Genomic DNA, 18,311 nt, shown 5'->3' on the forward strand with positions numbered 1-18,311 from the left:
TAGCCGAGGCTGTCTGTGAACTAAGATCCTCCTGTCTCAGCCTCCTGAATGCTGGGATTACAAGCGTGTGCTGCCACATCTGGCCTTAATCATGATCTTCTTGTCCCTCGTCCCATTTCTCCTCTCCTTATGTCTTCTCTTCTACCTCAGTATCCACTCAATAATAGTGTTAGCTAATATATCCTATAATCTTTTCTGTTTTGATTTTTTTGCCCCTTTTCTGGTTTTCACAACCTAAGATCCTAAAACAGAAGTGAATTCGTCCTCTGCGGTAATGGCCTGTGGAGGTGTCATTCTAAGGCTGTCCACGCAGAGTGTGGGTGGCAGCTGGAGACGGGAAGGGAGGAGGCCTCAGGAAGAAAGGAACTATAACCACTTCTTCACTCCATGTGAACCAGGCTCCATGTCTTCTCTCTGACCACATCTGGCTTCCTCTTCAATCCTCTCTTGTGTATTTCTCCCATAGTTTCTAGTTTGCTCTTGTTTCTTTCTCAACTACTCGCAACATTAACATACTTCCTCACACAACTCCATTGCTTCAGCTCCCTGTTTCCTCTTGGGACTTCCCTATTTCCATACTAAATTAGCATGACCTGATTGGCCTGCTCTGTCTTTAGCCCCAGTCAGTGTCAGCCTCTGAAGAGAGGACCCCTAAGTCAGGTACCCACCACCAAGCCAATCGCAGTGGTTGTAGGGGCTCAGGATGTTGGGAGTCAATTCTTCATGGATTTCTTGTCTCTCCGTCTGTGCCGAGGCACAGAGAGCTTTATTTTGTACCATTCTAGCAAAGAACAGATTTGTTTCCTGCTCAAGATAACAAAGATACCGTTTTGCTCTGGGGCAGGTTCACCAGCTGCCCGGTAATATTAGGGTTTCCTAAGCTCTGATTTCCCTAGCTGCACCAACCTCTGTATCATTCCTGAGGGACAGAGGGGTAAAAGGGCCAGATGCATTGTGAGATTTAGGGTATCAGCTGGGCTATGAGAAACAGTCCTTTGTCTTTGATCCAGGGGTCTCATATATTCTGCCAGAATCTAGAAAACTTGTTAGCTTGCAAGCAAAGTAAAATAGACTTCACAGTTCTTGACAATGAGAAAAGGGACGTTTTCATTCAAGTAGAATGGCCATGAAAGGCATCTGATGAACCCACTGTTTGCAACCTTCTACTTTTCTTCTTGTACAATTTTGCCTATACATGGATTGGGTAATCTTTACAGGGTTTGCCAGAGCCTTATTATTATTCAGATGGGGGAAGAAAAATGTGTTGTATAGCACTGGGAGGTGGAGAAAGAACCCAAAGGACTGTGTAGCACTCCTGCCCTACCCAAGTAAATTGATAAATAGAACTAGGGCATAGCTGAAATGGCTAGAAAGAATTTAAAATGTAATTTCAGGACTGGCATAAAAAGGAAAGCCTCTGCCACATATCTATTCCTACTGACATAGTAACTCTGGGGTAGGATTGCTGTGTCTGTATTGAGTTTTACTGACTGAACAGACAAGGTGCTACACACCTGTCAGTCCAGAGACAGTGTCTCACAGTAACTTAAGGATTCCAAATTATTGGTCAAGGTAGGAAGTTCTCATCAGATCTTATCAGTGACTCAGAAATTTCACAAACCAGAACCATGTTAGAATTTTTATCAGCAGTACAAAGATGTCTCTCTAGAACACTATTGCAAAATACAGTTGTCCCTCAGCATCCATAGGAGATTGGTTTCAAGACCCCTGCAAATGCCAAATTCTGCATATGTCCAAGTCTGCTGAATAAAGTGGAGTAGCATTTGCAGATAACCAACATGTTTTTCCCTATACGTATTTTAAATAGTCTTTAAACTACAACATCTAGCTTAATTTAAATGAGATGTAAATAGTTGTTACTTTGTATTATTTAAAGTATGAGGACAAGGAAAAAATATTGTATATGTTCAGTACAAACTTTTTTTTTAAGAATAGTTTTGATCTGTAGTTGGTTGCATCTGTGAATGTAGAACCAGGGGTACATGGATATGGAGAACTGACTGGAATGTGGCAAGGAAAAAAAGTATTTTCCAAAATTTTGAAGGGACTCCAATGTTTCCTATTTAAAAAAAAAACACACTGGGCCAGGTGTGGTAGCGCACACTTGTAATCCCAGTACTTGGGAGGCTGAGATAGGAGGATCACATGTTCCTGTCCAGCCTCAGCTACTTAGTGAAACTCTCTGTAATTTAGTGAAACTGTGTTTCAAAAATAATTAATAATAAAAAAAAAACAGGGCTGAAGTGTAGTTTGGAGCTAGAATGCTCCTCCACTGAGGCATGCCACTGAGTTCAATTCCTAGTACAGCAAAACAAAACAAAAACCAAAAACCCACAGACTGCATTTCAAACAATTAACTTAGATAATAATACTGGTTAGATAGGCTGCATTTACCTAGGATAGTGTATGAAGTGGATAGAACCCTCAGGGTCTTGCTTAAGAATTCAGGGCTCTTTCACCACCTCTGGGACTTAAACTTGACACAATACAACCAACCCTAGAGATTTACTATGAAGACAAGAGACAGAGCAGCCTGGTATTTAGTCAAGTACTTTATAAACAACTATTTTTATACTATATCAAATATACATACATTAAATTTATATTTAAATATATATTTTGGTGGTACTGGAGGTGGAACCCAGAGACTTTCTACCTCCGAGCTATACTCCCAGACCTATTTTATATTTTATTTGGAAACAGGGTCTCGCTAAGTTGCTGAGAGCCTCACTAAGTAGCTGAGGCTGACTTCAAACCTGCGCGATCCTCCTGTCTCTGCCTCCCAAGTGCGGGGATTACAAGCGTGCGCCACCACGCCCGGCCAAATTAGGCTATTTCTAAAGCTAGTGCATCTGTCGAGCATGATAAAAACTTCATGATGTCTGTAGGGATTGCTAGTTGCTTTGACAGTGGTACCAGAAGTACTAAAGGGTTATCTGAAATGCAGTCTATAGTGGTGATCCAAGGAGGGTTTGAATTCCATTCTGTTCAACTCAATAATATAAATAATTCAGAAGAAGCCACTAAATATCAAAAGCATGATTTATCAAAATTGGAACTGATGCAAGACTAAGAAATAATCAGAATTCATAAGGATCTTTAAAGTTAAATTTGGTAATGATGAATGTCACACCAATTAGACAGTTATGTAAGTGAAGATTAAGATTGGACATTAACTTGCTAGAAATGACTGTGAAGTTCTTCAGTAAGAAACAGCCATGTGATATGCTTGCCTAACAATGACGATGGTAATAATAGCAACATATACCAGTCATGACAGCCACAGGAAAATTATTTGGAGGTTGGCAATAATGCCCCTAATGCTGCTCTAGTTAGATTACAAAAATGTTTTTAGGTTGGGCATGGTGATGCATGCCTACAATCTTAGTACTTTGGAGGTGGACATTGGAGGACTGCAAGTTTGAAGCCAGCCTCAGCAATTCAATAAGACCCTATTTCAAAATAAAAAAAATAAAATAAAAAAATTGAGGGTATAGCTTGGAGGTAGAATGCCCCTGAGTTCAATCCCCAGTACCACAAATGAATGAATGAATGGGTGAGCTGGGGGTGTAGCTTGGAGGTAAAATCCCCCTCAGGTTCAATCTCCAGTATCATGCACACACATACAAAAATGTGTTTAGTTCTGAGCAGAATATTTTAAGAAAGGGGTTGAAAGAGCCAACCCCATGCTGGTCTGGAAGAGATAATCATGTAAGATTTCAGAAATGTATGAAACCTGAGGGAGGATATGAAGAGATGGCCACATGGATCTAGTTTCAAATGTGTGCTATTTGTAGAGAAATTTGGACGACATTCTTCTAACAATAAAATCCACCCCTTGAAGGTGCCAAGTGGTTCCATCCAACAGTGGCTGGATAAAAATTATGATGTAATTCTAAAAGGATTTTGGCATACTGCAGAGGTGTACTATAGCTATTTCTAGCTCTGAGACTATTTTTCTATTAGGGGAAAATAAGAATTCTAAACAAAATGATAACGTATCAGTACCCACCTGACATTTCTGAAATTTGTAAAGCCTTTGAAACTTTGGTAAACTACAAGGGATCTTTCTAAATGAGTAGATTTAACAACAATTTCATGCTTGACTTGGAGAAGGCCACCAAGTGAGGTGAACCTCCTTCCTGGAACTTTGAGAGTTTCTGCAGTCTCAAGTCAGTGTGGAAACCAGGCTCTGCAGACAGGATAGGTAGGCTGGGGCAACTACTGCTTCAGAGCCTTTCCAGCAAGTGGGAATCACATTGACTACTTCCTAAGAGTCTCTAAGGGCCCATTCAGATCATAAATCAAAGACTTAAAAAAAAAAATCACATGTCAGGAGCCTAACCTAAACTTCCTTAATAGCGGTGTTCTTTGCTATTAAAATTCTTCAGCGGTTTTATTATAGAAGTGACATGATTACACAATTAAGTATTAGAAATGACCACTGAGTATATCCTGTTTATTGTTTATGATTTACACGGAAAATGATGGGCTGGGGTTGTAGAACAATAAACCAATCAATACATTTAAACCTGGGCTTTTGAAAAACTTGCATTCCATTTTAACAGCTCATATATATTTAACAGCATATATATAAATCCAGATCACAAATAATCTTAAGAGTTAGTTAGCTTAGAGATAAACAAGAAACACAAAAGAAAACCACATGAACCTAACTTTAAATATCAGCATTCATATTACAAGAAATAAGAAAACATTCAAAAATAAAATTATTAGGTTAAGTCACAACATGAAAGAGAAATAAAATAAACAATATTTTATTAATATTCATACTTATTTCTAATTTACCTTCATATATTCTTAACTTTTTCAAAAGGATCCAAGATAAGATCAAATGACATTTGGGGGTCTGAACTTGTCGGTCTCAGCTTATACTAGCTTGTTACCACAAAAATCCTAAATCTTCAATTTTCTTTCTTTAAAAATTTAAACCAACTCTTATTCAACTTTCCCCCTTCATAGCAGCTGTTTATAGATAGTAGGGAGCCAACAATGAAGGACAGTAACAGATGGAAAGCAAAAAGTACAACAGCTACCATAAGTTCAGCTCTCAACACTGGTGGTTGAGTCTGGAACCCAAACCTCCTAACAACTGGCAGATAATAGATAAATCTTAACAGACAGAGAAGAAATATTTTCTTTGGGACAGCTGCTATCTAGGAGAAGAAAACCAAGGTCCCTTAATACTGCCCAAATATAACGCGTGGCTTATTACAGAGAAATCTGTAGCAATATAAGTTTAACCAGTTAAGTGTCACAACTGATCAACACTACTTGGAAAAAAATTATCACATTAGCCACGTATTTCCACAATATACACATTAGAATTAATTTTAATCTGATTTGACTGTTTGACACTAACTGATCATCAACAAAATATGGTATGGAAAGATCACAGAGTAGAAAACAAGCAAAGATTAGTTTATACAACAGTGACTATATACATCGGAAGGAAACCATGCTAGCTAATGCAACATTAAGGCCTGAATGTAAGCATTTCCAAAGTCACAGAAGCCCCAAAGAACCCCTAAATTACAAATTCACCACATTACATGCATGCAATGTTCACTTTTGTTTTACCCATAAAAGGATACACAGTATTTTGCTGTAAATACTAGACACATTTACAATATATGCAAAAATTAGAATGCAAGTGTTATGTACTTTATATTTAAGCCTCAAATGTGCCAACAGTGAAAATGCACTTATTTTTAAGAATGGAGAAAAGAGAGAGAATATAAATACTCAGAGAAATTACACAAATAAAATGTAATTCTGTATTTGGGAAGCCATATGAATATCCTTCAAACTAAATTATTAATGGACCACTCAGCCAAACATATACATGTGCTTTACTATTTAACTTGCTCAAATGTGATGTTCTAAAACCCATAATTCTTTAGTGTTGATATCAAATCACATCTGTAAGGTAACTATAATTCCCACATTTGTACAAACTTGCCTATTGTGTGTGATCACAAAGGAGAAGTTGTGTAATTTTGGTTTAGGACTATATAATTACAAAGATAATCCTATGCAAATTTTCAGACCTTCCAGAATATTTCAGAATCAAATGACCTTAACTCTACCCAACACTTATTGAACACATGTGCCAGGAGTATTCTGGATCCTCAGGTACGCTTCTAGAAACTGGATGGATAAGCTCAGAAGTCTCACAAGGCCATCTATTATGTGCGTTGCTGTACCAAGTACTGAGCACACCAGATTCTTCGCATGCTTTACTAACCTCCTTTAAGCATATCCTCTGTTTATTAAATAATTTACTTTACTACTTAGCCATTTCAGGGGTGCTACAGTCACTTAAGATTTAAAAGCTGTTATGTTATGGCCAAAAGTTTAGCTAGCCAAAAAGTTTGTTTGGCTTTCTGAAAAGACCTAATTTTAAACAAAGAATGGACAGGTAGACATACTTCCTAAAAACTTTCCAGTGTTATGAACCAAGAGGTTTTAATGTAGGAAAAGCAAAGGGACCAATGAAAAAGTATGCTTTGGAATTCGATTTATTTCCAATAAAACCAGATTTTGCTGTTGTGATCAGTTTTCACATTTGATGCGAATAAAAGAGCTGAGTTTATAATCTCTTAGTGGCACCAATGTGTGCCACACAGATGACTACTTCTTTTGGAGAGAGTTAACTGAAAACCTTGACTTTACAATTAATACCCACATATTCAACTAAGAAAAATGGATGCACAGCTTTAACATTCAGCTTGAAAATGTTTAGTACTTTCTGCAAACCTAATTCAGTTTAGAAAGGTTAATATTCTCTTTCTAAACTATGGCATATACTATATATAGCATTTCAATATATTTATATATAATTATTTGCACATCAGATTTAGAAGGAATTTGCAGATTTACTTTGATAGACTGATCTCAATTCCAGTGGTAAGGTTTAGGGGGCTTCTGCAGTACTGTCATTTGAAGGTGGGGCATCAGGACCAGGCTCAGAGGAAGGAGCTGCAGATGCTTCGATAACTGCCGGCGGGAAATGACGGCGACACACAGGGCATGTTCCCGACTGGAGGGAAAAAAAAACAAGTTTAGCCACCAGACTCATCTTGATGCCACCAAAATACAGAAGTGACAATTTTATTATCCTAATAACAAACCAATTGTCTTAAGAACAAAAGTTATACTTAAAACCTATACAACATAGAAGGACAACTTTTTAATGTTATTTACTGTACATCCCAGTCAGACTAATTTCTTTGAGGGTAAAAATGTCCCATAATTATGTTTTTTGCTTTTAAGATAATTCACTGAGGCTTAGAGATTTAGTTCAGTGGTAGAGTACAATATCCTGGGTTCAATCCCCAGCGCTGTAACAAAATAAAATAAAACAAAGCAAAAAAAAAATCTTTTATTTAGTGAGTTTTAAGTAAAACCCTCCATGCTTGGCACTGATGCCAGTGGTAGGATAAAAAAAGAATCATAGTGCATATATCTTGGAGAATAGAGTTCCGCTCAACAAAGACCTAAACTGAATTATTATTTTTGTCTATGCACATAATAAACTACATACATACTTATTTTGCTAAATTAATTTCCCCCGAGACCTTCTTCACACATATGATAAAGCCTTACTTTAATGATGCACAAATAAGTCAAAGCAGATGGACCTCAGATCTTTCTTTACAAGCCATATGAATTCCTTTCCAGAAATCAATCAACCACAAACTTGGGACGGGGAAGAGGTTATATCAGATTACCCCTTTTAAGTATGGTCTTTCCCCTCAAGGGATCTCCCTGATGGAAAGGAGGACTAAGAGACCATGCTGTTGAAGGTGACAAAGAACTGTATCTTGGGAACCTTCTTTGTGAAGGAAACTAGAAGGCTTCTTCCTTAGCTTTTTAGTATATGACAGAGACTCAAACAGATTGTTACCTTTAGTTACAGCGATTCAAAGCTGTATAATTATACTGTTTACAATTTACAAATTCAATTTATTGTGCACTTGCTTTACATATTGGGCCCTAACAGTAATATTTTAGAGTTGGACAGATGAGTGCCACATCTGTTAACCACATACCAGCTGTAACCTTGGATAAGTAACAATCACTGGAAAATGGGAATAAGGCTACTAATAAGTCCTTGAGTTACTGTGAGAATTAAATGAAAGAATATAGGTCAATTGTTTAGAAGTGTCTGAATCAGAGCAGGCATATAAAACACAGGATCTTAATTTTTTGGAACTATGATGGGATTTTTTTTTTTTTTTTTTTTTTTTTTTTTTGGTGGTACTGGGGTTTCTGGAAGCCCTTCTACCTCCAGGCTACACTCCCAGACCTATTTTATATTTTTTTATTTGGAAACAGGGTCTCTTAAGCCAGCACGGCTGGTTTCGAACCTACGCGATCCTCCTGTCTATGCCTCCCAAGCACGGGGATTACAAACCTGCGACACCACACCCGGCTGATGGAATTTTTTTTTTAAAAAAGGTTATATTAAGAATAAGAAAAGGTGGAATTTCAGCTGTATCTACTTATCTACTTAGATCATCTAATCTTATAAAAACTCCACAGGTGACTGAAAATCAACCTATCTCCTCCCCTTCTCTGTAATGAGAAGGAAAGTAACATGATCAGAGCTTCATTTTAGACAAATAATACCTACAATGAAAGTATGGACATGGCCAGGCGTGGTGGCGCATGCTTGTAAATCCTCATCCTCGCGCTTGGGAGGCGGAGACAGGAGGATTGCACAGGTTCGAAGCCAGAAGCCAGTCTTGCTGGCTTAAGAGACCCTGTTTCAAAAAAACAAAAAACAAAACAAAACAAAACAAAAAAACCCACAAAAAAACAAACAAACAAACAAAAAACAGGTCTGGGAGTGTAGCCTGGAGGTAGAAGGGCTTCCAGGAACCCCAGTACCACCAAAAAAAAAAAAAAAAAAAAAAAAAAAAAAAAAAAAAAATATGGACATGAATCAGGTGGTTAAGGCAACACAGGCTGAAAGTCTCACAAACAGGAGTGGAACTGGGATGAAGGTATGGATCAAACAAACATAGGAAAATATAAAATTAAAGCTTGGTATTTTTGCATTTTCTGATTTCCCACCAATTTTAATAATATCTACTTTTACTGCTACCATTACCACCACATATATAGGCACTGAAAGTTCTTTTCTACTTAATTCTAACTTTACTATTAACTTTACTGCTATTTTTCCTATACCAGGTACCATATTAAATTTGCTATAGATCTACTTCAACCTTTATAAAAATCCTACACAAGTGGATATATTGTGTGGTATAGCCATTATGCTATATCAACATAATACCAAATAAATAGGTTAAGAAAAGCCATCTAGAACACTATTTCCCAAATTGCATTGTGGTAAAGGGGAGAAATCAAATAAAGCAATATTTTACAAATGATTCAAAATCCAAGATTATATCTCAACCCCGAATGCAGGAAGTCTGAGAGTGGAAACCCAGGTGATCTCCTATGGGCAACACTCAATTCAATAGCAATCAAGTCAGTAGCATGTTTACTACAGACTGTCAGCTGGTTTTTGTAACTTGTATCAGAACTTATGCTTATGTTTGTGATCCTGTTATTAATAAAACCATTTCTAATTTTTAGTAACTACTTTGACCTGGCATATTTTTAATAATCACTACCAACCAGGCCTTATGGGTTCTCATAATATTATGTGATAAACCTATCATCATAAGCATCACTTAACAAATTTTAACAAAATTTTAACACATTAAGAAACTAGAAAAAAATCTAGCAGTTATCCATTATATAGCCTGACCTTTACCCAAGTTTTATCTCATAAACATTTTTATGTGTTCAAAGTCTAACTCTGAAAATATTCTAGAGCAAATCTCTAAAATGTTTAATTTAACATAATCGTTAGAATTCTTTTGGAAGATGAAAAGTAGATGAATAATTTTAAGGTTCACACAAGAAAAAATGCTCAAATATAAAAAGTAATAGGTATAGAAAAACAGCACTGGCCTATTAAAAATGATATTAATAAACTAATCAGTATAATGCTTTAAGCAACTGGAAAAAAGTATAGCTATTTTTACTGGTTATTGAGGGGGCAAGAGTCATAGTGCAGAAGAAAGGTGAATTGGGGAGAAGAAAACAAAAGATTGTGGTAAATGAAATAATGTACAAGTAATGTTTTGTAAAAGCAGAATATAAAACTAAATTGAATATGTCTATAGATACAGAATGGGAGCTAACAACAACTGAATGATACATTTGACACCACAAAGAATAGTGAACATTTCTAAATAGGATTTCAGAGACACTACATAGAGCTTTGATAAAAAAGAAATGGCGATAAAAGCAGTGGCACATGCTTGTAATACCAGTACTTGGGAGGCTGAGGCAGGAGAATCATAGGTTCGCAGCCAACTCTTAGCTTAGTGAGACACTCTGCAACTTAGACCCTGTTTCAAAATAAAGAATAATAATAATAAAAAAAATAGGCTGGGGATGTAACTTGGAGGTAGAATGCCCCTGGGTTCAATCCCCAGTACCACACACCAAGGAAAAGAAAAGAAAAAGAATGACTGTAGGGAAAAAAGGGTGCTATAACCAGCAGTGAGAAAGCGATTTGGGAATTTCTACTCAGTTGGATGATAAATATCCTTTATGTAAAAATAGAAATCAGAGAGAAGATTTAAGTAAAATTCTTTTCTCTTTTCTTTTTTTTTTTTTTTTTTGGTACTGGGTATGGAACCCAGGGGCACTCTACCTCCAAGCTACAGCCTCGGCCTCATTTTTTTTTAGTCTTTTTATTTTTGAAACAGCCTCACTGAGTTGCGAAGGGCCTCACTAAGTAGCTGAGACTGTCCACAAACCACGATACTCAAGTCTCAGCCCCCCAAATGCTGGGATTACAAACATGTGCTGCCATGCCCAGCTTGTAAAACTTTTTTTTCTTAAATAATTCAAATATACTTAAAATGATTGAGTAAGTATTTAGAACAGTATCAACCAATATTAGCAAAGAGAACACTCTGAGTAGTGCCAAAAGCTTCTTTCTTTTAAATACTTTGACAATATCAAATTTATGGGAATTTATACAAAGTGTCCAATAGTGATTTAAAATATAGTTATTGTTATCTATGGTATTTTTTGACAATGTTAGTAAAGTAAGATAATGTAATATCATTCCTAATCTATAATCATTAAAGGCAACCAGTCTTTATCCCTGAAGTACTACAAATATGTAGTTAAATAAAATGGCTTTAAAAACATTATTACTATTGTTAACTTACAGGAGAAACTATTAAAGTATTAATTTTAAAAAAGCAAATACAACTTACCTTCTGTAGCCAAATTGAGACACAAGGTTTGTGAAAGAAATGGTGACAGGGCAATTCTGTTGCTATATCATCCTTAATATACTCACTGCAACAGATTGGACAGCACTGCTCCTGACCAATAGCTGAAAACAACATATGATGGGAGATTTATCAATCACATGAAGTTCAAATTTCATAAATTAAAAACCACCATACTGACTCATAGACCATATCCATAAAAGACAAAAGTAAGCCAGGCATGGGTAAGAACTCTTATCCCAGCATTCAGAAGGCGAGGACCAGAGGATCTTGGTTTGTGGGCAGCTGCAGCTACTTAGCGAGGCCCTCCACAACTCAGTGAGATCCTGTTCCAAAAATAAAAAAGACTAAAAAATAGGGGTGAGGAGTAGCTCGGAAACAGAATGCCCCTGGGTTCCATCCCCAGTACTGGGAAAAAAAAAAAAAAGAAAGACAAAAGCACTAGACCACTAGACTATGATCAATTAACTGCCAAGCACATTTCTGTATAATATATAATAATTTAGACTTAAACATTGCTTTCATGAAAAAGTTGATTGGAGACATTTGATTCAGTCCATCAATTTTTTTTTTTTTTTTTGCAGTATTGGAGATGGCTACAACCCCAGCCCTATTCTTTATTCCTTATTCTGAAACAGGGTCTCAATGAGTTGCAAAGGACCTCACTAAGTAGCTGAGGCTATCCACGAACCAAGATCCTTCTGTCTCAGCATCCCAAATGCTGAGATTACAAGTGTGCCCCACTACGCCTGGCCCATCATTTTATAAAATTTTATAAATTAAAAATATTCTTCTACTAGGGTGTTATGGTTTGGATTTAAAATATCCCCCAAATCTTAAGTGTGGGTAAGACAGCCAGGTTTGGAGGTGGGACATGGCTAGAAGGAATGGGCCCTGAAGGTGTAGCTTTGGGAACAGTGTCTGTCCCTGGCTGCTCCTCTTTCCCTCTTTTCTCCACTGTCATGAGCTGGGCATGGCTTTTCTTCCTCTGCTATGACCTAAGGTTATGAGTCCAAGAGGTGGCTGATCACAGGCTGACCATGAAACCTCTGAAACTGTGTGCCTAAATAAACCTTTCTTCCTCTTAAGTTGTGCTTGTCAAGTATTTTGGTTACAATAATGAAATATCAGATTAAAACACTGATGATTTCTGATTTCTTGAGAAAATAGGATGGAAGTGTGTGTCCAAAAGTTCATGATTTTAAGTTCTAGGTACACTGATAATATAGTTAAACACATTACCTAATGTGTTATTCAACACTTGAAGTCAACTTTGCCCTTACCAGTGTGATCTTCCAGAACGAGGGTCTCCGGAAGACCATCAATGCTTTCCTTACTGGCTGGTGGATTAGCCACCTCAACATCTACTGCAAGAGACTCTAAATGTGCCAGTGCAGTCTGAAAAAGAAAAAACACAGTTCTATGTTAGAAAGTACTTTAAGACAGTAAAGAAAACTATTTTTAAGATATCTTAAAAATTATGTTCATGTTATATATTCATACAAAATTACTTTCATCATATATTCATCATTTTCTTCCTATTTTCTTTTGCTCCAGTACTTTGCCTCTTTTGCTTAGTTGTGATGCATGCTTGTAATCCCAGCATTCGGGAGGCAGAGACCAGAGGATTGCGGTTCAAGAACAGCCTCAGCTACTTAGTGAGTTCCTTCGTAACTCAGTGAGACCATTTAAAAAAAAAAAAAAAATAGTCTGGGCATGGTGGCACATGCTTGTAAGCCCAACATTTGGGAGGCTGAGATGGGAGGATCACAGTTCACGAACAGCCTCAGATACTTAGTGAGGCCCTGTTTCAAAATAAAGAATAGGGCAGGGGGTGTTGCTTGGAGGTTGAATGCCACTGGGTTCCATCCCCAAACCCGGAAAAAAAAAAATACACACATACACACACACACACACACACACAAATAGGGCTGGAGGTGTAGCTTTGAGGTACGATGTCCCTGGGTTCCACCCCCAGTACAGCAAATAAATAAGTAAATAACAAAAGGAATTACCTCCATCCCCATTAAACCAAACATCAAACACACACACACACACAGAATCTCACAAGTAAAAATCAATCTTGTCTCTATAATCATCTACTTGCCTATTACAATTATATTTTCAGGAGTTATATCTTCTAGCTTACGAGTTCTTATGTGTTACTGATAATATGAAGAAAGCAAATTCTGTGTAAGGTTCACTTCATGAAAGATAAAATGTGGTCAGGTCTACTGGATGTTCAAGGTATGGAAGCAACTAAAATACCCTCTAATGTGCCTTTACGACTGGCACAGAGTAAGAACACCCACACTCATAGGTAGGTGTTCAAATGTCTGCATAAAATACTGTTCTAGAAAGGATGGAAAAACCATTAGATCATATGAGCATCTGAGTCATATGCTTGTACAATTACATGTTTTTTGCACACAAGCTGCCTCATTTGCCTGGCGCTTTCTAGAATTCTTTATCAGAAAGATGTCCTACCAGTTCCTCAGGGACTGAATAAGTCCTGTGTCTTTCAATATGGCTATGTCAGTGATCCCACACCACAATGGTATATTCCTTCTGAATTGCTCTCATATTCAAATAATTAATATTAACAGTTTAGTAATAATTACCTGTTCATGTTATATTCTAACTATAGCATCATAAAACTATAGAGCCATGAAAGATGTTAGCATTAATCTAGTTTAATATTTGGTTGTTGAGATGTCTATAAAAACTGGGCCTCCCTTTCTGATGGGAATAACTACTAAAAAAACATATGCCACATCCTTAGAAAATTAAAGATTACCATGTAATCCAGCCATTCCACTTCTGTGTATATAACTGAAAATGGAATGATATTTGTACAACCATGTTCATTGCTGCATTATTCACAAGAGTCAAAAGTGGGGAGCAACCCATGTGTCCTTTGATGGGTAAATGGATAATACAAAATACGGTGTGTGTATATACACATACATATGTACATACACTCATACAATATTACATGGCCTTGAAAACAAATTCTAATACATGGGTGAACCTTAAAAATATTATGCTAAGTGAAATAAACCAGTCACAGAGGGATAATAAACACTGTATTATTCCACTTATATGAAGTAACCTAAAGTAGGCAAATTCAGAGACAAAAAGTAGAATGGTGTTTACCAGGGAGTAGGGACAAAAGAAAATTGGGAGCTCATGTTTATAACATGAATGTACTGAATGACACTGAACTGTTCATTTAAAAGTAGTTAAAATAGTAAATTTCAGCTCATCTTCAGCGCACAGCTCCAATGCTTTGTGTTCTATCTAACTTCAAATGCTGGTGGAGATGTGGGGAAATAGGAACTCTTATACACTGTTGGTGGGAAAGCAAATTAGTACAACCACTATAAAAATCAGTATGGAGGTTCCTCAAAAGACTAGGAATGGAGCCACCAATGACCCAGTTATACCACTCCTTGGTATCCTACTAAAAGAAAGTCAGAATACATGGCACATGCTTATCCATGTTTACAGTAGTACACTTTACAATAGCCAAATTATGGAGCCAATCCAGGTGTCCTTCAATAGATGGACAGGTAACAAAAATGTGGTATATATACACAATCAAATTTTGCTCAGTCAAAAGAAAGAACAAAATTATGTTATCTGCAGGAAAATAGATGAAATTAGAGAATATTATTCTAAGTGAGATTAGCCAGTTTTAGAAAGTCAAGGGTCAAATGTTTTCTTTCATATGTGGAAGGAAACTAGAGAGAAAATGGGAATCAAAAGGGATATTAGATAATAAAGTGACCAGTAGAATCGTGGAAAAGGAGGTGGGGAGAGAAAAATGAAGAACTGGTGAAAGAAACAATTCAAATTATATTGTGCCTGTGTATATAGGTATCACTACCAATCTCATTATTATGTATGCAGAGGGGCGGGGAATGGGTAGGAACCGAGGGGAAACACACTAGGATGTGCGTATATGTTTGTATGATTTTGAACCTCACTATAACGTACAATTACAATGCATCAATAAAAGTATTCAAAACAAACCATCCATTTAGCAACTGACTAAAAATCACCAATACAAAAATGATTAGTAATGTACATTATATTCAGGATAAGAACTACTAAATACTAGAAAAAACAAAATAGCAAATGACTAGTTTTCCATTTAACTTGACCCTAAAAGAACTCTAAGAATTGAAAAAAACAAAACAAAAAAACCTTTATCTTTAGTGTGTTTTCATTCCAAATTAGTGAACAGAAAGACTTTTGACTTAGTCATATGGCAGAGTTTGACATGTTGTGTTTTATTTTTAACCCAGGGAAGAAAATGCAAACTTTAATAAAATGTGCAAAATTTTAATTAAAAAGCAAATTTATGTTATGTTGATTTCACCATAAAAAACAAGCTGGTTTACCTATAGCTAATTGTATTCTTTCAGCTGATATATATATGATCTTTTATATATATGCCTAACGTTTTGGTAGTTATTTCCATAGATTTTGTATAGACTCACAAGAGAGGTCAGGGCTGAGCCCAAAGCAAAATCAGAACTAAAAAAGGAAATAAAGGAGAATGGTTTATCCTAAGCTTATAAACATAATACTAGTAAACACCCACTTTACTCTGGATTTTCAGAATCATTGGAGAAAGGGATACCATGTGCCAGGATTTTAATTACTGCCTCACTGCTAAAATTCACCTTTCTTTTCTGTTTTGTGAAGAAACAGATCTGGGCCTTTCCCCTCTGTCAGTTAGCATGACCTCAAGCTTTGTCAGTCAGCACTGGGTGGTATCACAGGAGGAAATGACTCTACTTTATGGTTCCTTGGGCTTGCTGGGCAGGACCTGCAGTGTGAAGCTTCCCTATGCAGTGCCTCTCCAGCACCAGTTCCTACAATACAGGGCCTCCTCCAGGACTCTGCTGGTCTCTGAAGCACATGTAGCTCCTCCAGCACCTAGCAACTGCAGCACACGGTGGCTACAGCTTCCCCTGGCACTCATCTTGGCCAGTCTTTGTAGAGGTGTTTCTGGTGAGTCACTTCTCTGTGAACAGCTTCTCAGGAGTACCAATTTTTGTCAAGTTTCAGAGGGCAGATACTTAGTAAGTTCTGCCAGCACAGGGCTACCTAAGCTGTGGCTATTTCCTCCCCACCAAGGTCTGGCTCTAGCTGAGGGGATGGAGAGGTAGAGTGCTTATTTAAATCTGCTACTTCTATACACTTTAGAGTTACTTTCTAATAATTCTAATAATGTAATCTCTTATTTCCTATTATCGGTAATAATCACTTAAACTTTCCCTGTTCAAATTATTGTTTTTCTTTCTTGTGACTGATCCCAGACTGATACAGAATTGGAGAGGTCCCAGGACACAGACCTGCAAGAACAAAATTTTGGGGTTGATTTACTTGGGCCTCTGGGCTTAAGTGCACTGCTGAGCAACTTGCCAAGAGGATGGAATACTATTAACACATGGCTTGCAGTACCACCACAATTAATAAAGGTATGGTATAGCTGACTGTAATGAAGTGCTAACTGAAGCATGAGTCTTGGAAGCCTAGTAAACTGACCTTACAGCAGTAATAATCTGACTATAAAAATAGTTATATGGAGATGGGTTGTTTTGAGAATCTGTGCGTTTATAGAGAAAAATCACAAACTCAAGTCTGTTAACTCTCAGCTCAAGACACAGTATAGAAACCAGAACTTCTATGACAGCCCTAAAAGAAGCCTTTCTTTCTCTCTCCCCCTTTCTTTTTCTTTCCTTCCTTCTTTGTTTCTTTCTTTTTCTTTCCCCTCTCCCCCTCCCTCCCTCCCTTTTTTCCTTCCTTCTTTCCTTCCTTTTTGTGGTACCAGGGACAGAATCCAGGGGCATTGTACCTCTGAGCTACACCCCAGCCCTAATTTTCAGTCTTTTTTTAATTTTTGAAACAGGGTCTCAGAGTTGCGAAGGACCTATCTAAGTAGCTGAAGCTGCCCACAAACCGCAATCCTCCGATCTTCACCTCCCAAATGCTGGGATTACAAGCGTGTGCCACCACGCCTGGTAAGGATTTTATTTCTGAAAATGAAACATAAACTTTAACTCTGTACGGACTGCTAACTTAAAGTGAGCAAAATTCTCAGTCTCATCAAATTCCTCAAAAGTTTTCTCATTGATCAGTTAAAAAATGGAGTTGGAAACTTGGAATGAGATCTGGATCAACTCAGAGATGAAACTGACAATCCTGAATGCCCAAGCCATTCTGACCAGTAGAAATAGTCTGTTTTCTACATGCGAAGTTCCGTGTGTTTGAAATTTCTATGATAATCTCACTTGGAAAGTTTATCTCTTAGTTCTCACACACCCAATAGTTGAGTTGCCAGGAAACTACAGCAGCAGCAGCAGCAGCAACAACAACAACAACAAAAGAATTTGGGTTCCAAAGGCTTAAAAATATAGATTTGGGTAAATTTACCAGGTAAAAAATTTTTACCAGCTGAGGTTCTGATTGAGGAAAGGCAAAATACAGATGGATTATGGAAGGAAGCCAGAGATTTCAATAATTTCATAATAAAACACAAACCAGAAATTAATATATTTGCATATTTTCGATTTGCTTGTCTTATCTATGTGTTTAATTTTATATGCTAACAATTTCCTTTTTCTCTTTCCTTACCTTTTCTATTTCATATACCTATTGGAAATTAACTTTGCAAATTAGTCTTTATGTGAAAGTGTGGCTAAATCTGAGGAGTAATTAGTATGGTTAGTGATAGATTTGGTAATTTTGGGACTATGTACCTGCTCATTCCAGGGAAAGGGCAAAAACTTTTATTTGTAAAAATTACCATATCTTGTTAAGTAAAAATACAGTTATACCATTGAATAGGAGTTCAAATGTGCACAGAAAAGTATATATGGCAGCCATATAATCAAAGAGATGGACTATTTCAGTTACTGAATT

General features: G+C 36.9%; 1 protein-coding gene across 2 annotated transcripts in view; it reads right to left on the reverse strand.

The window, feature by feature from the left end:
- Positions 1-6,958: 6,958 nt before the first annotated feature.
- The window catches only part of PJA2 (praja ring finger ubiquitin ligase 2), a gene marked incomplete at both ends in the record, with an annotated part of 52,359 nt that continues 41,006 nt past the window's right edge, over positions 6,959-18,311 (reverse strand). For both annotated transcript variants that reach the window (XM_080711900.1, XM_080711899.1), the window contains 3 exons: positions 6,959-7,084; positions 11,358-11,479; positions 12,659-12,773. In XM_080711900.1, coding sequence (XP_080568026.1) covers positions 6,959-7,084; positions 11,358-11,479; positions 12,659-12,773 — 363 coding nt within the window. The remainder of the gene's footprint in view (positions 7,085-11,357; positions 11,480-12,658; positions 12,774-18,311) is intronic.

Source organism: Muscardinus avellanarius (genome assembly GCF_963383645.1).
Source record: "Muscardinus avellanarius genome assembly, chromosome: 1".
NCBI classification, from domain to species: Eukaryota; Metazoa; Chordata; class Mammalia; order Rodentia; family Gliridae; genus Muscardinus; species Muscardinus avellanarius.